Here is a 22,176-nt window from a genome sequence, read left to right as displayed (position 1 = left end):
CCTTAGGCAGGTTGAGAAATTGAGTCTCATAAGATCTTTCTTTTTACCTGTAGCCAAAAATAAAATAAAATCAGTTATTTTAAATCTAATTATCATCTACAACTATTTACAGTACTAGTGCTTCAAACGAACACTTTACAAAGATTTCTTTGTGTACTAACCCATTCTAAATAGGTTTATGCTACTTGAATACAAATATTTCCTATTAAAGAATTGATAAAAGAGATCACTAATACCATTTTAGAATTAGATTATACAGAAAGTATGACACTGACTTCAAGACTGCATGGTACAACTGAATCTGCAAACAATTGAGGCAAATTCCTTCAGAAAAGGAAATGAAAATGTGAGGCTAAGTCCAACAGTGATGATCCAAATTCTGACAATTTGTGAATGTGACCAAAAAACCTCTTTTACCAATATACTAATTCTATCAGTAAAAACAAGCCTACAACTGCTTCAACTGCAGGGGAAACACAAAGTCATTGACTGTGGCGGGAAAGGAAAAGCTTCTGCCCAACCAAAATTAATGCACGTAGGACAGGAGCTCTTAATATTTTTATCATGCATCCCTTTGGTAGTCTAATGAAATGGATAGACCTTCCTCAGAATATTTTTTAAAAATTCATAATTGAAAGAAACACTAAATTTTAATTAGATGCTAGTTAAGTAAATGATGTAATCCCCCCCCCATCCAAGTAAAAAGAAAACAGAAACATGTACTTGAAAAAAACATTTTAAGGTTCTAACTACCCAAGAATAAAAAGAGAAGACATTATGTGTAATCAGGGCCAGTCCTCCACATGGAATATTACAATAAGGAAATGTTACCCCTGTAATTTTGAAATATATCTAGATATAAACAGTAGGTAAACCAGTACTGAACTTGGCATTAGCTAACAACAACAACAACAACAATGACAACAACAACCACAAAAAATTGAGATAGTATTTAAGGTAATAAAGTAAGGACATCTGACAGATAATAAAAAAATAACTCAAAGGAGCCTGAGATCTGATGATCACACTTGAAATGTTGTATTTAGTCAGAACACTCTTGTTGACCAACCACTGCTATTAAAAGACAACCCACTGATGCAAAAGTGGAAAGAAAGTGACAAGAAGTAAATGGCAAGAAAGAAGCAAACAGACTTCTACTTCCAGGAGCCAAGATGGTGGAGTAAGAAGTAAGTCACTCTTACCCTCCCTTATCAACCTCTGAAAGCCCAGAAAATATTGCCCCGGGAAAAACCCAGAAAGAGCTGAACCAGAAGAAAGACAAGGTGCAGCAGTCCAGTAGCCCAGGTAGCTTGAGGGATTAACAGGAAAGACCCCTCGTGCCCTGGGGGAAGGAGAAAGGTATGGAACAGGAGGCCTCCCAGCAAGCTAGCGGAAAGCCTCACCTCAGCATACGAGGAGGAGATCCTAAGACCCAGGTGGTGGAGCAGGCAAACACCAACACCTGGACCTCCAGCACACAAAGCCAGTGACCAGGCCCAAGGCTTTCAACACAAGAAGCTTGGGTCAGTGCCCTCTGTTCTCCATCAGGAGAGTTCAATCTCTTTAAAGGCCAGGAAATAAGCAAACACCATGAGCAAAAAGAAACATACAATAGAATCATATTATGAGAACAGTGAAGATCAAGGCAGAAATTCTGAAGAAGACAACATTGTCAATAAACCCACAACTGGAACCTCTAAAGGGAATATGAACTGGTCTGAAACCCAAAAAACCTTTTTAGAAGAGCTCAAGAAGGATTTTAAAAGTCAAATGAGAGAGGTACAAGAAAAAATGGGAAAAGAAATGAGAGGTATTGAAGAGAGAGTCAATAGCTTGGAAAGAGGACAAATATTAACTATAGAAAACAAGTACTTAAAAAATACAATTGGCCAACTGGAAAAAAAAAAGTACACTGAAGAAAACAAGTCCCTAAAAAATACAATTGGTCAACTAGGAAAAAAGTACGCTGAAGAAAACAAGTACCTAAAAAGTACAATTGGCCAAATGGGGAAGGAGGTACAAAATCTAATAGAAGAAAACAATTTGTTAAAAATTAGAATTGGGCAAATGGAAGCTAATGATTCTATGAGAGAGCAAGAATTAGTAAAACAGAACAAAAATTAAAAAATAGATGAAAACGTAAAATATCTCATTGGTAAAACAACTGACTTGGAAAATCGATCCAGGAGAGACAATTTAAAAATTATTGGTCTACCTGAAAATCACGATGAAAAAAAGAGCCTAAACAGTATCTTTCAGGAAATCATAAAGAAAAACTGCTCTGATGTCCTAGAACAAGAGGATAAAATAGCCATAGAAAGAATCTACCGATCACCTCCTAAAAGAGATCCCAAATTGAAACTCCAAGGAATATCGTAGCCAAATTCCAAAATTACCAGGTCAAAGAGAAAATACTGTAAGCAGCCAGAGAGAAACAATTTAAATATCATGGAACCATGGTCAGGATTACACTTGCAGCTTCTACATTAAAAGACTGTAAGGCATGGAACATGATATTCCGTAAGGCAAAGGAGCTTGGATTGCAGCCAAGGATCAACTACCCAGCAAAAATGAGTGTGATCTTTCAGGGGAGGACATGGATATTCAACAAAATAGGGGACTTCCAAACCTTCCTGATAAAAAGACCAGAGCTCAACAGAAAATTTGATCTTCAAATATAAGACTCAAGAGAGACATAAAAAGGTAAACGGGACAGAAAGATACAACACATTATTAATAATGGCAAACTGTTTATATCCCTACAAGGGAAGATGACACTTGTAACTCTTGAGAACTGTATTGTTATTGTACCATATTAAATAGGTATACTAAAGGGGGTGGATATAAGTTGACTTTGATGTAATGATAAAAAAAAATCTAATCAAGTGGGTTAAATGGATCCAAGTAAGTGGATTAATCTGAGCTAACTAAGAAAATGTACTGAGAGAAAAGGAAAGGAGGAGGCAGACAAGGGTAAATTACATTACAGGAAAAGGCACAAAAACCTATTCCAGCAGAGGGAAAGAAGGGAGGGAGATGAGCATTGTTTGAACCTTACTCTCATCAGATTTGGCTCAAGAAGGGAATAACAATCAGTTAGGTACAGAAATCTAACATGCCCTATAGGCAGTAGAAGGGAAAAGGGGAAAGAAAAAAAGAGGGGGGATAGATGGGAGGGAAGAAGTAGTAAGGTTAAAGGGGAAGAAAAAGGAGGGGGCTAATAAAAGGGAGGCAGGACTGAGGGAAGGCAGTGGTCAAAAGGAAAACACTAGTGAGGAGGGAACAGGAGAAAGGAGAAAAGAAAAGCATAAACAAGGGGGGAAAAGGATGGAGAGAAAGACACAGATAGTAATCATAACTGTGAATGTGAATGGGATGAACTTTTCCATAAAATAGAAGGGGATAGCAGAATTGATTAAAAACCATAATCCTACAATATGTTGTTTACAGGAAAAACATTTGAAACAGAGGACATACACAGGGTAAAGGTAAAAGGCTGGAGCAGAATATATTATGCTTCAGCTGTAGTAAAAAAAGCAAGAGTAGCAATCCTGATCTCAGATAAAGCAAAAGCAAAAACAGATCTTATCAAAAGAGATATGGAAGGAAACTATGTCCTGCTAAAAGGTACCATAGACAATGAAGTAATATCATTACTAACCATATATGCACCAAATGTTATGGCATCCAAATTCTTACAGGAGAAGTTCAGGGAGTTACAGGAAGAAATAGACAGCAAAACTATACTAGTGGGGGACCTCAACCTCCCTCTCTCTGAACTAGATAAATCTAACCACAAAATAAACAAGAAAGAAGTTAAGGAGGTGAATAGATCAGTAGAAAAGTTAGGTATGATAGACCTCTGGAGAAAACTGAATGGGGAGAGAAAGAAATATACTTTTTTCTCGGTGGTACATGGCACATACACAAAAATTGACCATGTACTAGGGCATAAAAACCTCACAATCCAATGAAGAAAGGCAGAAATATTAAATGCATCCTTTTCAGATCATGATGCAATAGAAATTATAATGTAATAAAGGGCCATGGAAAGATAGACTAAAAAATAATTGGAAACTAAATAATCTAATCCTAAAAAATGATTGGGTCAAACAACAAATCATAGAAACAATCAATAACTTCATTCAAGAGAATGACAATAATGAGACAACATACCAAAACTTAAGGGATGAGATGAAAACAGTTCTTAGGGGAAGTTTTATATCTCTAAATGCTTACATGAATAAAATAGAAAAAGAGGAGATCAATGAATTGGGCATACAACTAAAAAAAAACTAGAAAAAGAACAAATTAATAATCTTCAATTAAACACCAAATTAGAAATACTGAAAATCAAAGGAGAAATTAATAAAATTGAAATTAAGAAAACTATTGAACTAATAAATAAAACAAAGCTGGTTTTATGAAAAAAAAACTAATAAAATAGATAAATCTTTGGTTAATTTAATTTTAAAAAAAAGAAAGAAGAAAACCAAATTACCAGTATCAAAAATGAAAAGGGTGAAGCCACCACCAAGGAAGAGGAAATTAAAACAATAATCAGGAACTACTTTGCCCAACTGTAGGCCAATAAATTTGATGAACTTAGTGAAATGGATAAATACAATAATTTAAACTGCCCAGATTAACAGAAGAAGTAGTAAAATACTTAAATAACCCCATCTCAGAAAAAGAAATTGAACAAGCCATTGATGAACTCCCTAGGAAAAAATCTCCAGGGCCAGAAGGATTTACAAGCAAATTCTATCGAACATTTAAAGAACAATTAATTCCAATACTATATAGACTATTTGGTAAAATAGGTGAAGAAGGAGTCTTACCAAATTCTTTTTATGACACAAATATGGTGCTGATACCTAAACAAGGAAGAGTCAAAACAGAGAAAGAAAATGATAGACCAATTTCCCTAATGAATGTAGATGCAAAAATTTTAAATAAAATATTAGCAAACAGATTATAGCAATACACTATGACCAGGTAGGGTAGGATTTATACCAGGAATGCAGGGCTGGTTCAATATTAGGAAAACTATCAGCATAATTGATCATATCAACAACAAAACTAACAGAAACCACATGATCATCTCAATAGATGCAGAAAAAGCTTTTGACAAAATACAACACCCATTCCTATTAAAAACACTAGAGAGCACAGGAATAAATGGAGTCTTCCTTAAAATAATAAATAGCATCTACCTAAAACCATCAGCAAGCATCATATGGAATGGGGACAAGCTAGAAGCATTTCCAATAAGATCAGGGGTGAAACAAGGATGTCCATTATCACCACTGTTGTTCAATATTGTACTGGAAATGTTAGCTTTAGCAATAACAAAAGAAAAAGAAGTTGAAGGTTTTAGAATAGGCAAAGAAGAAGCAATGCTATCACTCTTTGCAGATGACATGACGATATACTTAGAGAATCCTAGAGAATCAAGCAAAAAACTACTTGAAATAATAAACAAATTTAGCAAAGTTGTAGGCTATAAAATAAACCCATATAAATCACTGGCATTTCTATATATTACCAATAAAGACTAACAGCAAGAGATAGAAACAGAAATTCCATTTAAAGTTACGGTAGACATCATAAAATATTTAGGAGTCTACCTCCCGAAACAAACCCAGGAACTATATGAAAACAATTACAAAACACTTTTCACACAAATAAAGTCAGATCTAAATAACTGGAAAAACATCAGTTGGTCATGGGAAGGCCAAGCTCATATAATAAAAATGACAATTCTACCTAAGCTAATTTACTTACTCAATGCCATACCAAAAAATTATTTTATAGAGTTAGAAAAAATAATAACGAGATTCATTTGGAATAACAAAAGGTCCAGAATATCAAGGGAATTAATGAAAAGAAATGCAGGGGAAGGTGGCCTAGCCATTCCAGATCTTAAATTGTATTATAAAGCAGCAATCATCAAAACTGCTTGGTACTGGCTAAGAAATACAGTGGTGGATCAGTGGAATAGGTTAACTATGCAAGACACAGTAGTCAATGACTAGAGTAATATATTATTTGATAAACCCGAAGACCCCAGTTTCTGGGATATGAACCCACTCTTTGAAAAAAACTGCTGGGAAAACTGGAAAAGAGTATGGCAGAAACTAGGCATAGACCAAAATCTCACACCATATACCAAAATAAAGTCAAAATGGTTACATGATTTAGATACAGAGGCTGACACTATAAGCAAACTGAGAGAGCAAGGAATAGTTTACCTGTCAGATCTATGAAGAACAGAAGAATTCATGACCAAACAGGAGATAGAGAACACTACAAAAAGTAAAATAGATAATTTCAATTACATTAAATTGAAAAGTTTTTGCACAAACAAAGCCAATGCAACTAAGATTAGAAGGAAAGTAGAAAATTGGGAAAGAAGTTTTACAACCAGTCTCTCTGATAAGAGCCTCATTTCTAAAATATACAGAGAATAAAGTCAAATTTAAAAGAATATAAGTCATTCCCCAATTGATAAATGGTCAAAGGATAGGAACAGGCAGTTCTCAGATGAAGAAATTAAAGCCATCTATAGTTATATGAAAAAATGCTCTAATTCACTATTGATTAGGGAAATGCAAATCAAAACAACTCTGAGGTACCACATCACACCTATCAGATTGGCTAACATGACAAAACAAGAAAATGATAAATGTTGGAGAAGATGTGGGAAAATTGGAACACTAATGCATTGGTGGTGGAGTTGTAAAATGATCCAACCATTTTGGAGAGCAATTTGGAATTAAGCCCAAAGGGCTATAAAAATGTGCATACCATTTGACCCAGCAATAGCACTTCTAGGGCTATATCCCAAAGAGATCATACAAATGGGAAAAGGACCCACATTGTACAAAAATATTTATAGCAGCTCTTTTTGTGGTGGCAAAGAATTGGAAATTGAGAAGATGCCCATCAATTGGGGAATGGCTGAACAAGTTGTGGTATATGAATGTAATGGAATACTACTGTGCTATAAGAAATGATGAACAGGCTGACTTTAGAAAAACCTGGAAAGACTTGTATGGTCTGATGCTGAGTGAAGTGAGCAGAACCAGGAGAACACTGTACACAGTAACAGCCAAGTTGTGTGATGGACTAATACTGATAGACTTAACCCTTCTCAGCAATACAAGGAACTAAGACATCTCCAAAGGCCTCATGATGGAAAATGCTATCCACATACAAAGAAAGAACTATGGAGTTTGAATGCAGATCGAAGCATACTATTTGTTATTTTTTTTCTTCGGTTGTGTTTTGTTTCCTCTTTCTGGTGGTTCCTCCCATTTGGTTCCAATTCTTCCTTACAACATGACTAAAGTGAAAATGTTTAATAGGAATGTATATGTATAGCCTATATCAGGTTGTGCACTGTCTCAGGGAGGGAGGTGGGAGAACAATTTAAAACTCTAAACCCATGGAAGTGATTTTTCATAATTCAAAATAAATTAACTTAAAAAAAAAGAGAGAAGCAAACAATTATAACCATGGGCAGTAGAAGTGGTAGTAAAAGAGAGAAGGATTAGTAGAAATTAGGACAGGCAGTGATACTGAGACAACAAAAACATCAAAGAGACAGAAGAAAACAGGTATATCTTGGAAGTATAGGGGCAAACAATTCTATATACCTCAAAATCCCCAGAATATATTATCCCACACTTAAAAACACACTAACCATAGGGTAGCTTTATAGCCTCTGGAGGGCACATAGTTAAGTTACTACCTTTTAGGCAATCTTATTTGGGCAGCACAACAGGACCCATTTAATAAATTACCACAATGAGTATTTCACATCCATAGTCTCTCATCTTTGCAAAGAAGGAAGCGAGGTGCCTTCTTATATTGCTTCTTTGGGGCCAAGTTTGGTCACTATAACTATATTGCATTCAATCTTTTTTATTAAATAAATTTATGTTTTGTTGTTTGTTTGTTTTTTTAACTTCAAAATTTCCTTTAGTATCCCTTCCCCTTCTATTACTGTTCAGGTTCATAATCTCAGTATCCTCTTAGAATCCTCACTACAAATTGAATTCCCCTACAAATCCAGTAAATTGAAAAATCTTAGCATTTCTACTTTCACATCACCACCCCTTCTCTCAACTCACACAACTACTACCCTAGTTCAGGTCTTTACTACCTTTGGCCTAACCCTCAGCAGAAGCCTTCCAATTGGTCATCCTGCCTCAAGTCTCTCTTGACTTTATCTGAGATTCTACACAGCTGCCAAAGTGATTTTCCCAAAGCACAAGTCTAATCATATTACTGTCCTGCTCAATACATTTTAGTAGGTCCCTATTTACTCCAGGAGCATATATAAAGTCCTCTATTTGACATCTAAAGCTCTTCATAACCTACCAGTTTTCTCATACTTTACACCTCTCCATATATTTTACTCTCTAGCAAAAGTTAATGTAATCCCAAAGGGCAATCAGTTTATTCTTTACTTAGTAGTAAAATTCAGCCCATCATTCTACTAATCATCATAGCACTTATGTAATGAAGGTATTTCTACTCATTTTAGAGAGGTTTAGTGTTTCACTCAATTATACTTGCTCAAAACCTACAAAAAAACTCCAAACTTTAAAATAATATACTATCTTTTTATAAAAAGGTGACACTGACTCACCTTCAATATAGTAGGTATATTGTGCTCTGTGTCCATTAGTAGTGATGGGTTCCTCTACAAATCCTTCATGACATAGAGGTGACACTAGGTTCTCAAATTATATGCTACTAAAGTGTAAGTTTTGGAAAGTTTTACCCTGTTGGGATGGTTTAGCGCTCAGGGCTTCTTCAACTTTTTCCATCTTGGAATATTATATTCCATACAGCAAAAGAGCTGGGGTTACAACCAAGGGTTACTTACCCAGCAAAGTTAAGTATAACCCTGAATGGGGAAAAAAAAAAAAATATATATATATATATATATGTATATATATGTATATATATATATACACATATGTATACACATACACACACCCCACACACACACATTTAATAAAACTTTCAGGGTTGTTGCTGTTGTTGATTTTTTTTTGACAAAAACACCAGAACTTAAGGGAAAATTCGACACTTCAAGGAGAAATGTAAGGTAAACAATAAAGACCAATTATAAGGGATTTAATAAGATCAAATAGTTTACTTTGTATATGTGAAAATATTAGCAGTACTCTTATTACTGGCACCATTATTTGGGTAGTTTGAAAGAAAGGCATGGGCTGAGCTAAGTATATGGGGTAATTCTAAAAAAATAAAACTGTGTAGGGAGATAGAAAAAGGAGTAATTATACAAATGAGGCATTAAAGGAAAAAAATGATACAGAAGAAGCTAGGAGGTAGGATTGGTAGTGTTGGAACCTTACTCTCATTGAAATAGGCTAAAGAGGCAACAACATATGTATCTAGAAGAGTATGAAAGTCTTCTAAGTTCAGAAAGAAAGAGAGCAAGGGGATAGAGTTGGGGAGGAGATAATAAGGGAAGGACTCTTGGAGAGGTGGGTATGTTAAAGAATAGGAAGGCAAGGTAGCAGGTAGCAGTAAAGCAGAGGAGTGAGGAAGGATAAGGTAAATAGGGAGAGAAGGATAGTGAGGAAAAATAGGAAAGAGGAAAATAAACAAGAAGTAATTATAGCTTAAGAGTGTGAATGGGATGAATTTACCCACAAAATAGAAATGGATAGCAGATTAAAAATTTGAATTCAACAATATGTTGCTTTCAAGAAACATAAAAATGAGAGATGCACACAAATATAAAAGAAAGGGCTGGAGTAGAATTAGGTACGTAAAAAAAGCATGATCTCAAAATTAAAATTATAATAGATTTAATCAAAAGTGAAAAATAGGGAAACTACAGTATGTGTTAGCAATATTATTCAACATTGCTTTAGACCATTTAAAATATTTAGACAGTATAAATTACCTGACTGTACATCTGCCAAAACAGATACAGGAACTATATGAACATAAACATAAAATACTTTTTATACAAATAAACTCAGATATAAATAACTGAAGTACTATTTATTGTTCATGAGTAGGTAAAGCCAGAATAATTTTAAGTGACAACTAACTAATCTATTTATTCAATGTCATCCCAATTAAATTACTAAGAAAAATTTTACTGAGTTAGAAAAATTGATAACAAAGTTCATTTGGAAGAACAAAAGGTTAGGAACCTGAAAGAAACCGGGGGGAAAAAAGATGTAAAGGAGGTAGATAAAGCAGTATCAGACCTTAAACTATATTATAAAGTGAAAGCATTGTTGAAGTATAAAAAGGATAATTTCTATTGGGTTGTAATATTGCTGTGGTCTAGGAAATGATGAGCTGGTTGATTTAGAAAAACATGGAAAAACTTGGACTTATGAAGGAAGATGCTATCCACCTTCAGAGAAATAAGAAGGAGGAAATAAGCATAGGAGGAAATAAGATAGGAGGAAAATAAGCATAGTATGGTCATATACATACTACATACATACATACATATATATCAATGCTTAATTGTAGGTCTCTTGGGGGGGGGACAGGGAGGGAAAAAAAAGTAAAGTAAAAAGTACACAGAACAAAAGAAAACCAACAAGAAAGCAAAGAAAAGCTGGGCAGCTTAGAAAACAATGTATAGTATTTATTACATAGGTTTTGTTGAAATGGAAATTTATTGTTTTATATTGAATCCTCTCTTATGGTCTGCTGTGTACATGACAATGTTTTTTTTTTCCCTTTTCTCATTTAGTATTTAAAATTAAAAAAAAATTACCAAAAAAAAAGTTGCTTTAGTCAGAAAACACTTGACTTATCAAGCAGAAATCACTGTCAAAAGCACATTCAAAACTAAATTCATTATATTTGCCCTCAAACTCTGTCCACTTCCAAATTTCCTTATTACTATCAAGGGCATAACCATTTTCCCAATTGTCTCAGGCTCATAACCTAAGTGTTACCCTTGACTCTTCACTATCTCTTATCTCTTATCAATATCCAATCTATTGCCAAGGCTTGTCAATTTCCCCCTTCTATCCCCTCTGATGCTGAAACCACCCTGGTGTAGGCCTTCATCTCCTTCACCTCCTCCCCACCTGCTGATTGGTCCTCCGGCTACAAGTCTTTCTTCCCTTCAGTCCATTCTCCACTCAGCTGTCCAAGTGATTTTCCTAAAGTGCAGGTGTAACCATGTCAACACCTAACTGAATAAATGCAGATGCTTCCCAGTCACCTCCAGGATCAAATATAAATCCTGTTTGTCACTGAAAGAATTTAAGAAAAAGAAAGGCAGCCCCTGCACTGAAACAGCTTATAATCTAATGAAGGACAGCAACATAAAAAATGAAGATGAAAAAGGAGAAGGTAAAAGTATCACCAGAATGTGATATTTTATGGAATCAAAACCAAGGAGAGCTGCTGATATAAAATGAAGAGTTAACTGCAAAGTTCTGAAACTTCTATAAAAGAGGCAGCTAAGTGGTTCAGTGGACAGAGTGCTGGACTGGAGTTAGGAAGACATGAGTTCAAATCCAACCTCAGACACTTAGTAGCTGTGTGATCCTGGGCAAGTCATTTAACCTTTGTTTACCTTAATCCGCTGTTGAAGGAAATGACAAACTACTCTAGTATCTTTGCCAAGAATACCTTTGGGGGCAGCTAGCTGGTGAAGTGGATAGGACTCTGGGCCTGGAGTCAGGAAGACTCATCTTCTTGAGTTTAATTCTGGCCTTAGATACTTACTAGCTGGGTGACCCTGGGTAAGTCACTTAACCTTATTTGCCTCAGTTTCCTCATCTATAAATGAGCTAGTGAAGGAAATGGCAAACCACTCTACTATTTTGCCAAGAAAATTCCAAATAAAGAGTTTGACACCACTGAAAAATGATTGAACAACAACAACAACAAACCGGGAGTTTATTGCTCTACCTTCCAGCCCTCCAATCAGACGATAGAGACAATCGAGGGAGCTGAGAAGGTATTAAAAATCAAAAACTGAGTCAATCTGAAAGGTGATGAAATTTCAATTGATCAGTTTATCGGGGGACAGGAGTGGGTATGATATTGTGTGGAGTAGAAACCAAGCAGAGTTGCTGATGGTAAATGGAGAAGAAATCCTTACAGTAAGTTAGAAACAACACTAAATAGAATAAAGATGTTGAAAGAAGACAGATTAGACTAAGTACATATAAACAACAACATGAAAGTTTACCAAATTGTAAGGACATGATGGGACTGATTCAGGAATTACTTGAAGAACAGAAAGATAAAAAAGGGGTGAAAAAATTTATTTAATATCTCCAAAAAGTGACTGCTGGGCATCATTGTCTATTTTCCTATCTATACAAAATCTCTGAGAGAGTCATCTACATATAAATGGAGGACATTCTACATGAAGGTATTAGTAGGCAATAAACCCATTTTTGAAAGCAATATTCTATAACAGACCATAATCTTTACAACCTTGTAACTAAAAGATGTAGACAATACAAGATCCCATTGTGCTTGCTCTTTGTTGATTATTAAAAAGCATTTGATTGAGTAGGAAAAGAAGTCACCTTAAAGGATCTTTTCCAATAAACTGCCTCCCATCCATTCATCAGTTATTCAAGATTCTGTGAAAGATGTAACTACCTCTCTTCAATAACTATGATCATAAACATTTAGATGAGGCATAAAACAAGATGTATACTTGCAAAGGTGTTCATCACTGTGATAGAGGAGCCCTAGTACAAGGCTGAAGCTGAAGAGGGATTCCATGTGGATAGTGAGATGCTCCTTGTCCCCTGGTCACTGGTTTCATATGATTGCAGGAGATCTTCTGACCCTAGATTCTAGTCCATATGTTAAAAGTTATTCCCTTCTAATTGGGTCGCTTGTGTTTTAGCCACTACTCAGCTGAACTCAAAAATATTTAAATAATAACTATCAGGTATTAGGAAGTTTCTATTACTTTTTGAGGTAAAGACCATCTAACAGAACACAATTCAATGAGGAAAAATGTTCTCCACATAAGCTCCTTATAACATGCATGAAACTTTCACAGGAATCCTAGTCAGAAGACTTGTCAAACACTAAGGTTATACAATTACTACACATATATTTTATCCATTCATATAGAATTGGCTCTTTCCTATTACAACAGCCATTCTTTGGTCTAATGCGCCACAAAACTCTACTGACCCCAAAATAAAAGGTCCTAATGTCCCTTTTCCATTTAAAACTATTTTTGACAGTTTTATATGAAAAACTGCTTGAAGGCCTGTAATTCTAAAATGATATATTATATCACTAATATGTTTCTCAACTGTTTCTATATTGTTACAAAGCATGTGCCACTCAATAAACCCTTTTTAAAAATGTATTTGAACATATTTTTCATCTTTGCAAGATGTAGGTCATCTGTGGCAACAGTTTGTTACAAATGTTAAAATCAAGTATTTTGCCAATGAGACTCAGAGGACAAATAAGCACAGAACTGAGTTTTACTTAAATGCTTAATACCTAAAAATGCCACTAAAAGATACATATAAAAACAAAAGAAAACTAAGAGCATTTATCTAAATTAATATAAATGGCAATCTTGACTAGAGGGTAATAAAGTACATTTTTATCACTCATTTTAAATGATTCAAGTTCTTTCTAGAGTCTTGGTAATAGGAGAGACACTTTGAACAGAACTTTAAATCATTTAGGGACTTGGATGAAATCAAGTTGACTAAAACTAAATTTTAATAAGACACAAGTTATGCTGTTTAGCAGGGATAATCATCTAAGCCAGAGGTTCCCAAACTTATTTGGCCTACCACCCCACTTCCAAAAAAATAAAAAAATTACTCAGTGCCCCCTTGGAAATCTGCTTTCTTTAATCCTTTGACACTTTTTTTTTGAAATGTGTGTCAAATCAAAAACTATAAAATTTTTTTAAATGACGCACCTTAAATTTAATAATTTATTGTAAATTTGTTTTTTCTTTTCCTGCATCAAAAATTTTGATGACACAATATTGCATCATATAATCGTATAGTATCATATTGTAAACAAGTCATTACATGCACTTATCCCTGCTGATGCATACTAGACTTCCCGACAATGCCTGATGTGCTCACCTGCCAACACTTGCTTGTCAAGACCTGTTGGGGGACTTGACCACTGATTGGTTATAACTTGCATTTTGTGTGTTTATTTGGAAAATAACGTAATCACTACAACTTTAACTCTGTTACACAACAGATGAAACAAGTTTGAACAGTTTTTCCAAATTTTTTTAATCTTATCTTCTTTGCTTATGCTTCTACTACCCCCTTATTTTTATTCAACACCCCACAAGTGCATCCAAGGTTACTACCACTCCCTACCCTCCGAGGGCAGTATTACTCACTTTGGGAACCTTTGATCTAAGCACTGTGTGTAGGCAGCTTCTGCCCCTTCCAAAGAGGACATGATCTCTGCCACTGAAATTGTTTCCTTACCTTGTGGTTTCCAAAGAGCTGCACCTAAAAGTGCCTTTGGCTATCTATAGCAATGAGTAACCTTTTATTTTCTCCAGAAATGAAAATATATCTTAATCTTTGCTTTTTTGATACTCAAGTTGCAATATTCTCTAAATGAGATATTCTGGATTACCATTCAAAATAATTTCAGCTAGTAATGAGTTTCTCACAAATATAAGGAGACAAACATTCATTATCAATAATACTATGTACTCTGTAATGGTTTGGAGTAATATTTAAGGTGATAAATTTTGTCTAAAAAGTCATTCATGGCTTGTAGTAAGGTTATTTTAGAGATTAATAATATGATTATACTCAAACTGGCTACATAATTTATATTGGAAATTGAATAAACTGGAAAGTGGACTGGCAGAAATTAGGCTCAGACCAGCACCTCACAACATATTCCACAACACATTCTAAATGGATAGGTGACCTTAATATTAAAAATCATACTATAAAAAATTAGAAGAGAAACAGATTATATACCTCTAATAGCTATGGAAACAAGATGTATTTTTAATCAAACAAGAGACTGAGGCAATTTAAAAGATAAAATAGATAAACTTTGGTTTCTTGAAACTGAAAAGCTTCTGTACAGATAAAAAATAATGCAACTAGGATAAGAAGGGAATGGTTGAATGAAGAAAAAAAATCCTTATGTCAAATTTTTCTTACAAGGATTTGCTACCTAAGTTACATAAACTATATCTCTATTTGTCTATCATCTACAAATAATTAATAATTATTCCGCAATAGATAAGTGGTCAAAAAGCTATGAACAAACATTTCTCAAAAGAAGCATTGCAAAGTATTCACAACTACATTAAAGAATGCTCTAAATCACTAACATCAAGAGAAATGAAAATCAAAACAACCATGAGTTTTTTACCTCACATTCTGCAAACTGGCAAAAATGCCAAAAACGGCAATAATCAATGTTTAAAGGGTTGTAGAATGATAGAAAAAATAATTCATTGTTGGTGGAGTTGTGACATGGTACAACCATTTTGTAAAGCAATTTGGAATAATACAAATAAAGTGATTAAAATACTCATACCCTTTGAACCAGAGACTTCATTGCTGGGCTTATACCCCAAGGAAGCCTTAGATAAGAAGAAAGTCCCCATGTACTCTGAAATATTTATAGCAGCATTTTTTGCATTAGCTAAGAATTGGAAACAAAGTAGATGTCTATCAATTAAGGAATGGCTAAACAGACTGTGGTATACGAACGTAATGGAATGTTACTGTGATGTAAGAAAAGATGAGTGTGATGAATACAGAGAAGCATGGAAAAGTCATATGAACTAATGCAGAGAGTAGTAAGCAGAGTCAAGGAAACAATATATACAATAATTACAACAATGTAAATGAAAAATATAACTGTATGCTAGAAATCAAAAGTAAATGTAATGAAATTATTAAGATCCAGCAGAACTTGAATGAAGAAATATGGAGAATACCCTCAACCTGCTCCTTTCTGGAGATGAGAGGACCACAGGTGTTAGATATTGCACATATTTTTTTCAATGTGCTAGTCAGTTGTGCTGATTTTATTCTCTTTCTAAAAAACATTTTTATATGGGATGACACTCTGGGAGGAGGAAGGTCAGAGATACTTGTGATATAACTATGATGAAGTAAGAAAAAGAATATATCAATAAAAATTATTTATAAATTTTTTTTAAATGTCTTGGGTTAAAATTCTTGTTCAGCCAGTAATTAGCTTCTGATCTTGTACAACTTTCTGAGCCTCAGATTCTTCATTTACAAACTGAGGTTTTTGGACTAGATGATCTCTAAGAATAATTCCAACCCTAAATCTTTTGATTCTAAGAGACACTAGGTGATTTTCTGTAAAGGAACCCAATAGTTTTATTGGATTCGCATCCCAAAAATTAGGGACATGGACATGATTCTGTGAATTTAATAATAAGCCCAATATTAATATTAGTTTTATAATGATAATGCCAGATATATTTATGCTAACTAAAAAATATTCGTTAATTCCAGCCTCACCAAAAAAAAAAAAATCAAATACAATTTCTTATGCTTAAAAAAAAAACAAAAACAGGAAAAATAAAACCAAGTGTCTGAAGTAATTTTCACAACATCTGAAACGTAAATTGATAGTTTCATTCGTTTTACCTAATGTAGACATTGAGCCTAGTGAAAACAAATAAAATACTCACACTTATTAATACATATGAAAAATATGAAGTATGATATGGAGAAAATTAATTAAGAATGTCATAAATAGGCCTTAGATCTAAAAAAAAGTAAGAAAAGAAAAAAGGAAAAAGGGAAAATAATATTATGTTTTCAAGGTCTGAAGTAAAATGAATAATACGACACGGGAGGGAAGGGAATCCATTAATTACTCCAATAAATGGCCAAAGATTCCTTTAAAAATCTATCTTTTTTTTTTACCAATTCATGAGTATTTAAATCAAATCTTACTTTATAGTTTCTGTTTTTATATTGAAAATCCTCCTCTCTTTTTCTACAGTTGCTTATGAATGGTAACTGACAAAAATCAAGATACCTACCAAAAGCTGCTACTTTGATGACCATGGCTTGGATGTCAGATGATATCATTTCTCTAAGCAAATCTTCCTGGTTTCGACGCCAAAGGTAAGCTAAAGGCTGAAGATCAAGCCTCTTACATCTGTTTTTTTAAGGGAAAAAGAGGATTAAATCAAAATATTGTACTTATTACTCCACACTAACTTGATTTTAAACATAATGGATTTATCAAGAATTGAGACTTTTAGACCACAAATGCTACATATAATGAAGCTTCTATAGAACATAAACAAATTTAATCCTTAGGACTATATACTAAAATATAGATAAACTGAAACCTCTGGGCAGATTATAAATACATTTGTAGTAAGTTTCTAAGTACAGAAAGCTTAGCACAAGAAATTCTAGTAGCTAAGGACTATTAATAAAACTATTAAAACTTTCTAGGCAGCACTATTTATAATGTCAATAAGACTCAAGACAAGGAAAAACCACTTTTCTTGTTTTAAATTGTACTCTAAATTTTTTATGTGTAAATATCCTGATTTTTTTTCAAATACACGGAAATTGCTTGAATGCCTGGATCATGTATTATTTATTCATGTTTGTTTCAGCCCCTTCAAATTTCTGCACACAGTAAGTAGTTGTTATCTAACTGAATTAAAGAAAAAGATCCCTATTTTCACACAGTAAAAATATAATTATTGCTGCCTAATTACATTTTGGTGAATGTTTAAGAATAGAGAACTCTGAATTAAGTTGTTATATCATTTCCATCTTTAACACTGAACATTTGTTGTTGTGCTGATTTCCAGTGTCAAATCTTTCATTATTGTTAAATTCTATAATAACTCAAAAAATTTAACCATGTGACATTATTATAATCACGTCACCTTGTTTCTCAAATTCCTTTTTACTACATTTACATGCTTTACTTTTATTCATTTTTCCATGAACATTCTTTATCTCAACACATGCTAAAGCCTACTTCAAGACTATTACATAAAGAAGGGAAAAAAGACAGCCAGTTTAGACTATATCTCTATGATTCCACATAACTAAGCGAAAAATGAAAAATTCAATCATTTGTTCTCCTAAGTTTCGTCAATATAAAAAAATCATCGTAGTTATCATCCTTTACATTTGGACAATGCTAAATATTTTATTAATTTTTGGTAAACATTGTATAAAATCTTATCTTAACACCTCTGAAAATAAGCAGGGTAGATAGATATCATGCTAGTTTTACAGATGAGGAAACTGTACCTCAAAGAAATTAAGTGACAAATCAACAATTAAATAACTAGGAAGTAGCAAAGTTAGGACTAGTAGTCAGATCTCTTGCATCTTAATTAGGTGCTCTTTCCATTTCAATATTGACTTTTTTTTCCCATTGGCCGGACAAATTTAGTGAAACAGTTTCTGACAATATAGAGACTCAATCATATTGGAAAAAAATAAACTGATTTTCTGCCACCCTGTGAATCAAAAATTTTGTTGGTTTGGTGAATTTTTAAAATATTTCATCCATTTTGGCAGCTTAGGATGGGCCCAAGAGATCATTTTTTTTTTCATTTGAAACCCTTTTAGCATAGAATGTTACTCACCAAGTGATGAAATACAAAGAAATATGATAATTTTATTAGCCTCTCCCAAAGTACAGAGGTTGTTAAATCTGTTTGAACTTAGTTAAAATGGTTTTCCACTTATATTCTACTTTCTCCTTTTCCTTTTCTGATCTGTATCCCTGTTGAGTTGATTATGTTCCTACACCAAACTCTGTGAGTATTCTTGGCCCTCTTCTCACCTGTGGCTCCAAGAAGTTGTAGCATGTGCAGCAGCCACACCCTGGTAAAACCATCTCGGCAGATGGGCTAAACCAAGTTGAGGGTAACTGATAGGTCTCAAACCCATCAGTGAGTTAGGGGGATGTCTATCCTAAGCATGGGAATACTTCATGGAATGGGTGAATGAGAACAATTTGTTCCAATGACCATGAAAGTGGTTGAAGCAGGTGGTGTGGAGGGATTAGAGTTTGGTCAGACATCAAAGATGCCAAGGTCATCCACTACATCCTGGCCATCGCTGTTTGTCTTGACTTGTCTTGATACTGGATTTTGATGATTCTGGAAGAGAGAATGAGGTTGATGACTTTGTGCAAATCTACCTCACTTAAATCCAGTTCATGCACAAGTTGAGACTTGTCATTGGTGATGTCATGACTGATTGATGATGATGACCATGATGTCATTGGTCCTCTTTGAAAATGAAAGATGAACAACATCTTCAAAATATAACAAAACTATTTGTCTTCTCTCCACTCATGATCCCTATGATGCTTTGTGATATTAAGATTTTGAAAGAACTTTTAACTTCTCCCCCTCCCTTAAAATGTGAAAAGCTCACCCTTATAAAGCAACCTTTGACTGTTCACTTGTATTTACCATTTTATTTTTCTAAATTCTCTTATTTATATTTAAATGTTCTGTTTCAGTTCTGGGTTTTTCATCAGCAATGTCTGAAAGTTCTCTATTCATTGAAGAACTTTTTTTTTCTTCTCGTAGGATCATACTCAGTTTTGCCAGGTAAGTTATTCTTGATTGCAGACCTTTATCATCTGTCCTATGTAGTATCTCATTCCATGCTCTTCACTCTTTTAATATTATAGCTACTAAATTTTGTGCAATCCTGATTGTGGTTCCATGATAATTTGAATTCTTTCTTTCTGGCTACTCACAGTAGCTTTTCTTTTATCTTGAAGTTCTAAATTTTGACAGTGAGGTTCTTGGGAGTTTTCATTTTGGAGTTTTGAGAGATAATAGGTGGATTCTTGCTATTTTCACATTACCCCCAGGTTCTGGGTAATCTTCTTTAATAATTTATTAAAATATGATATCCAGGTTTTTTTGTTGTTGATTTCAGATAATCTATGATTCTTATCTCTTTTACAAAAATGTTTATTTTCCATTCTGAATTCTTTTCTTCTCACTGGTCCCTCTAACAACCTACTGAGAAAGCAAACAATATGACACCCAATACATATGAAGTCAGGCAAAACATATTTCCACGTCAGTCATGTTGAAAAAAAAATCAAGACAAATAAAGTGAAAAAAAAAAACAAAAACAAAAACATGTTTCAATTTGCACTGAGTTCATCAGCTCTCCTTCTAGAGGTAGACAGAATTTTTCCCCATGTGTCCTTTGGAATTGTTGTGTTCATTATTGTGATCAGAGTAGCTAAGTCTTTCACAGTTGATTATCATTATAATATTGTTGTTACTATGTATAATATTCTCCTAATTCTGCTCATTTCACTTTTTTTCTTTTTCTTTTTTTTTTTTGTGGGACGATGGGGATTAAGTGACTTCTATCTACTGCGCCACCTAGCTGCCCTTTGCTCATTTCATTTTTTATCAGATCACATAAATCTTCCCAGGTTTTTCTGAAACCATCCTGATCATCATTTCTTACAGCACAACAGTATTCCATCATAATCATATACCACAACTTGTTCAGCGACTCCCCAAATGATGTGAATCTCAATTTTCAGTTCTTTGCCACCACAGTAGGTTATATCTCTTCTCAATGTTTTCCAGGTCGGTAACTTTTTATAAGAAATATATTAATTTTGCTTGATTGTTTTCACTTTTGGCTTTGTTTTGAGAATTCTTTTTATCTCTTAGAATCGTTAATTTCTATTTGGTCCACTCAGATTTTTAAGGAGTTTGTTACTACTGTAAGGTTTTATATCTTCTCTGTTAAGCTAGTGATCCTTTTCCCAAGTCTATCTATATTTCTCATTTCTTTTATATTGTCTTTTTTTAAACTCCTACATCATTTCTTTGATGAATTATAATTATTCTTTTGGACAAGCTGGGGTTGTTTTTTTTTTGGGGGGAAGGTGAGGGGGATAGCAAAAGGAGCTGCTGATTGAAGGAGATTTTGAATTATTTTCTTCTGAATTTGTATCTTACCATCCTTGGCATCATAAAAGTCTTTTTATTGTCTGATAGATTACTCAATTTTGTTGCTGAGGCCTCAGGAGTTGACTCTACTCTACTACTCTAGGGACCGATTCAAACTGAGAACTTTTCCTTTGCCCCAGGGGTCTTTCTTTAGGTCAGACTCTCCTTTTCCTCAGGTCAGGGTTTCAACTTAGGCTTTTTCCTTCAAAACAGACATCAGTTTTCCTCTCCTGTGACCTTCAACTGCTCTCTCTGCTGCCAAGTCTTCCCCCAGTCCAACCGAACGTTCTGAGGCCTGACTATGATGTCACTCTCCAACTCAATAAACTCTAATGGTTCCCTGACCTTGTCAGTTCCTATAGATTCAACTGTATGTGTGTGTATGTATATGTATATGTACATGTACACATACACAGATGGCTCCTAATATTATGAATCCAGTTTTATTCTCTCCCTTGAGCTCCAGTTCCAAATCAATACCTGCCTACTGGACATGTCCAAAACAGAACTCATTGTCTTTCTCCCTAAATCTTTCCTATTTATTACATATAGTATTAACCATATTTTGAACTAAACTAAAAAGCCTTTAAATACTGTTGTTTTGACAATTGATTTGAAGGTTGTTATTCTCAGAACTGCTAACAGTGCCTAAACAACTTCATGATTTAAAACCAAATACCAGTTATTGAAGGTGATTTCAACATTTTAAATCCTGTTTAATTTTTAATTTTATGAGTTTTTCATTTTTAAATTTAATTTAATTTTTAATTTCATGACTAATTTTAATTTAAGGCATATGAAGGGTAAATTTTTTTTGACCCTGTCAAAATGTATATCTCATTCTGCACCTCTAATCTACTAAAACCTTTCTGTAAGAAGGAAATTGGCATTTGTTAAGCACCTACTCTGTGCCAGATACTGTGTGAAGCATTTTATAAATATGATCTCAATTGATCTCCACAACTCTAGAAGGTAAATGCTATTATTATCATAACATAACTGAGACAAAGGTTAAGTGACTTGCCCAGGATGAAGCAGCCAGAAAATGTCTGAGGCTTGATTTGAACTCTAGTCTTTCTCACTCTAGGACAGCTATGTGGCACAACAGATAAGAGCGCCTGGCCTGAAGTCAGGAAAACTCATCTTCCTGAGTTCAAATCTGGCCTCAGACACTTACT

General features: G+C 34.1%; 1 protein-coding gene across 2 annotated transcripts in view; it reads right to left on the bottom strand.

Annotated features, from left to right (window-relative positions):
* DPH6 (diphthamine biosynthesis 6) overlaps positions 1 to 22,176 on the bottom strand; it is a 464,350-nt gene that overhangs the window by 320,950 nt on the left and 121,224 nt on the right. For both annotated transcript variants that reach the window (XM_027870019.1, XM_027870020.1), the window contains exon 5: positions 17,057 to 17,175. In XM_027870019.1, the coding sequence (XP_027725820.1) occupies positions 17,057 to 17,175 (119 nt within the window). The remainder of the gene's footprint in view (positions 1 to 17,056; positions 17,176 to 22,176) is intronic.

Source organism: Vombatus ursinus, unplaced genomic scaffold, assembly GCF_900497805.2.
Source record: "Vombatus ursinus unplaced genomic scaffold, bare-nosed wombat genome assembly UNPS02014794.1, whole genome shotgun sequence".
NCBI lineage: Eukaryota > Metazoa > Chordata > Mammalia > Diprotodontia > Vombatidae > Vombatus > Vombatus ursinus.
This window is presented reverse-complemented; position numbering and strand designations above follow the sequence as displayed.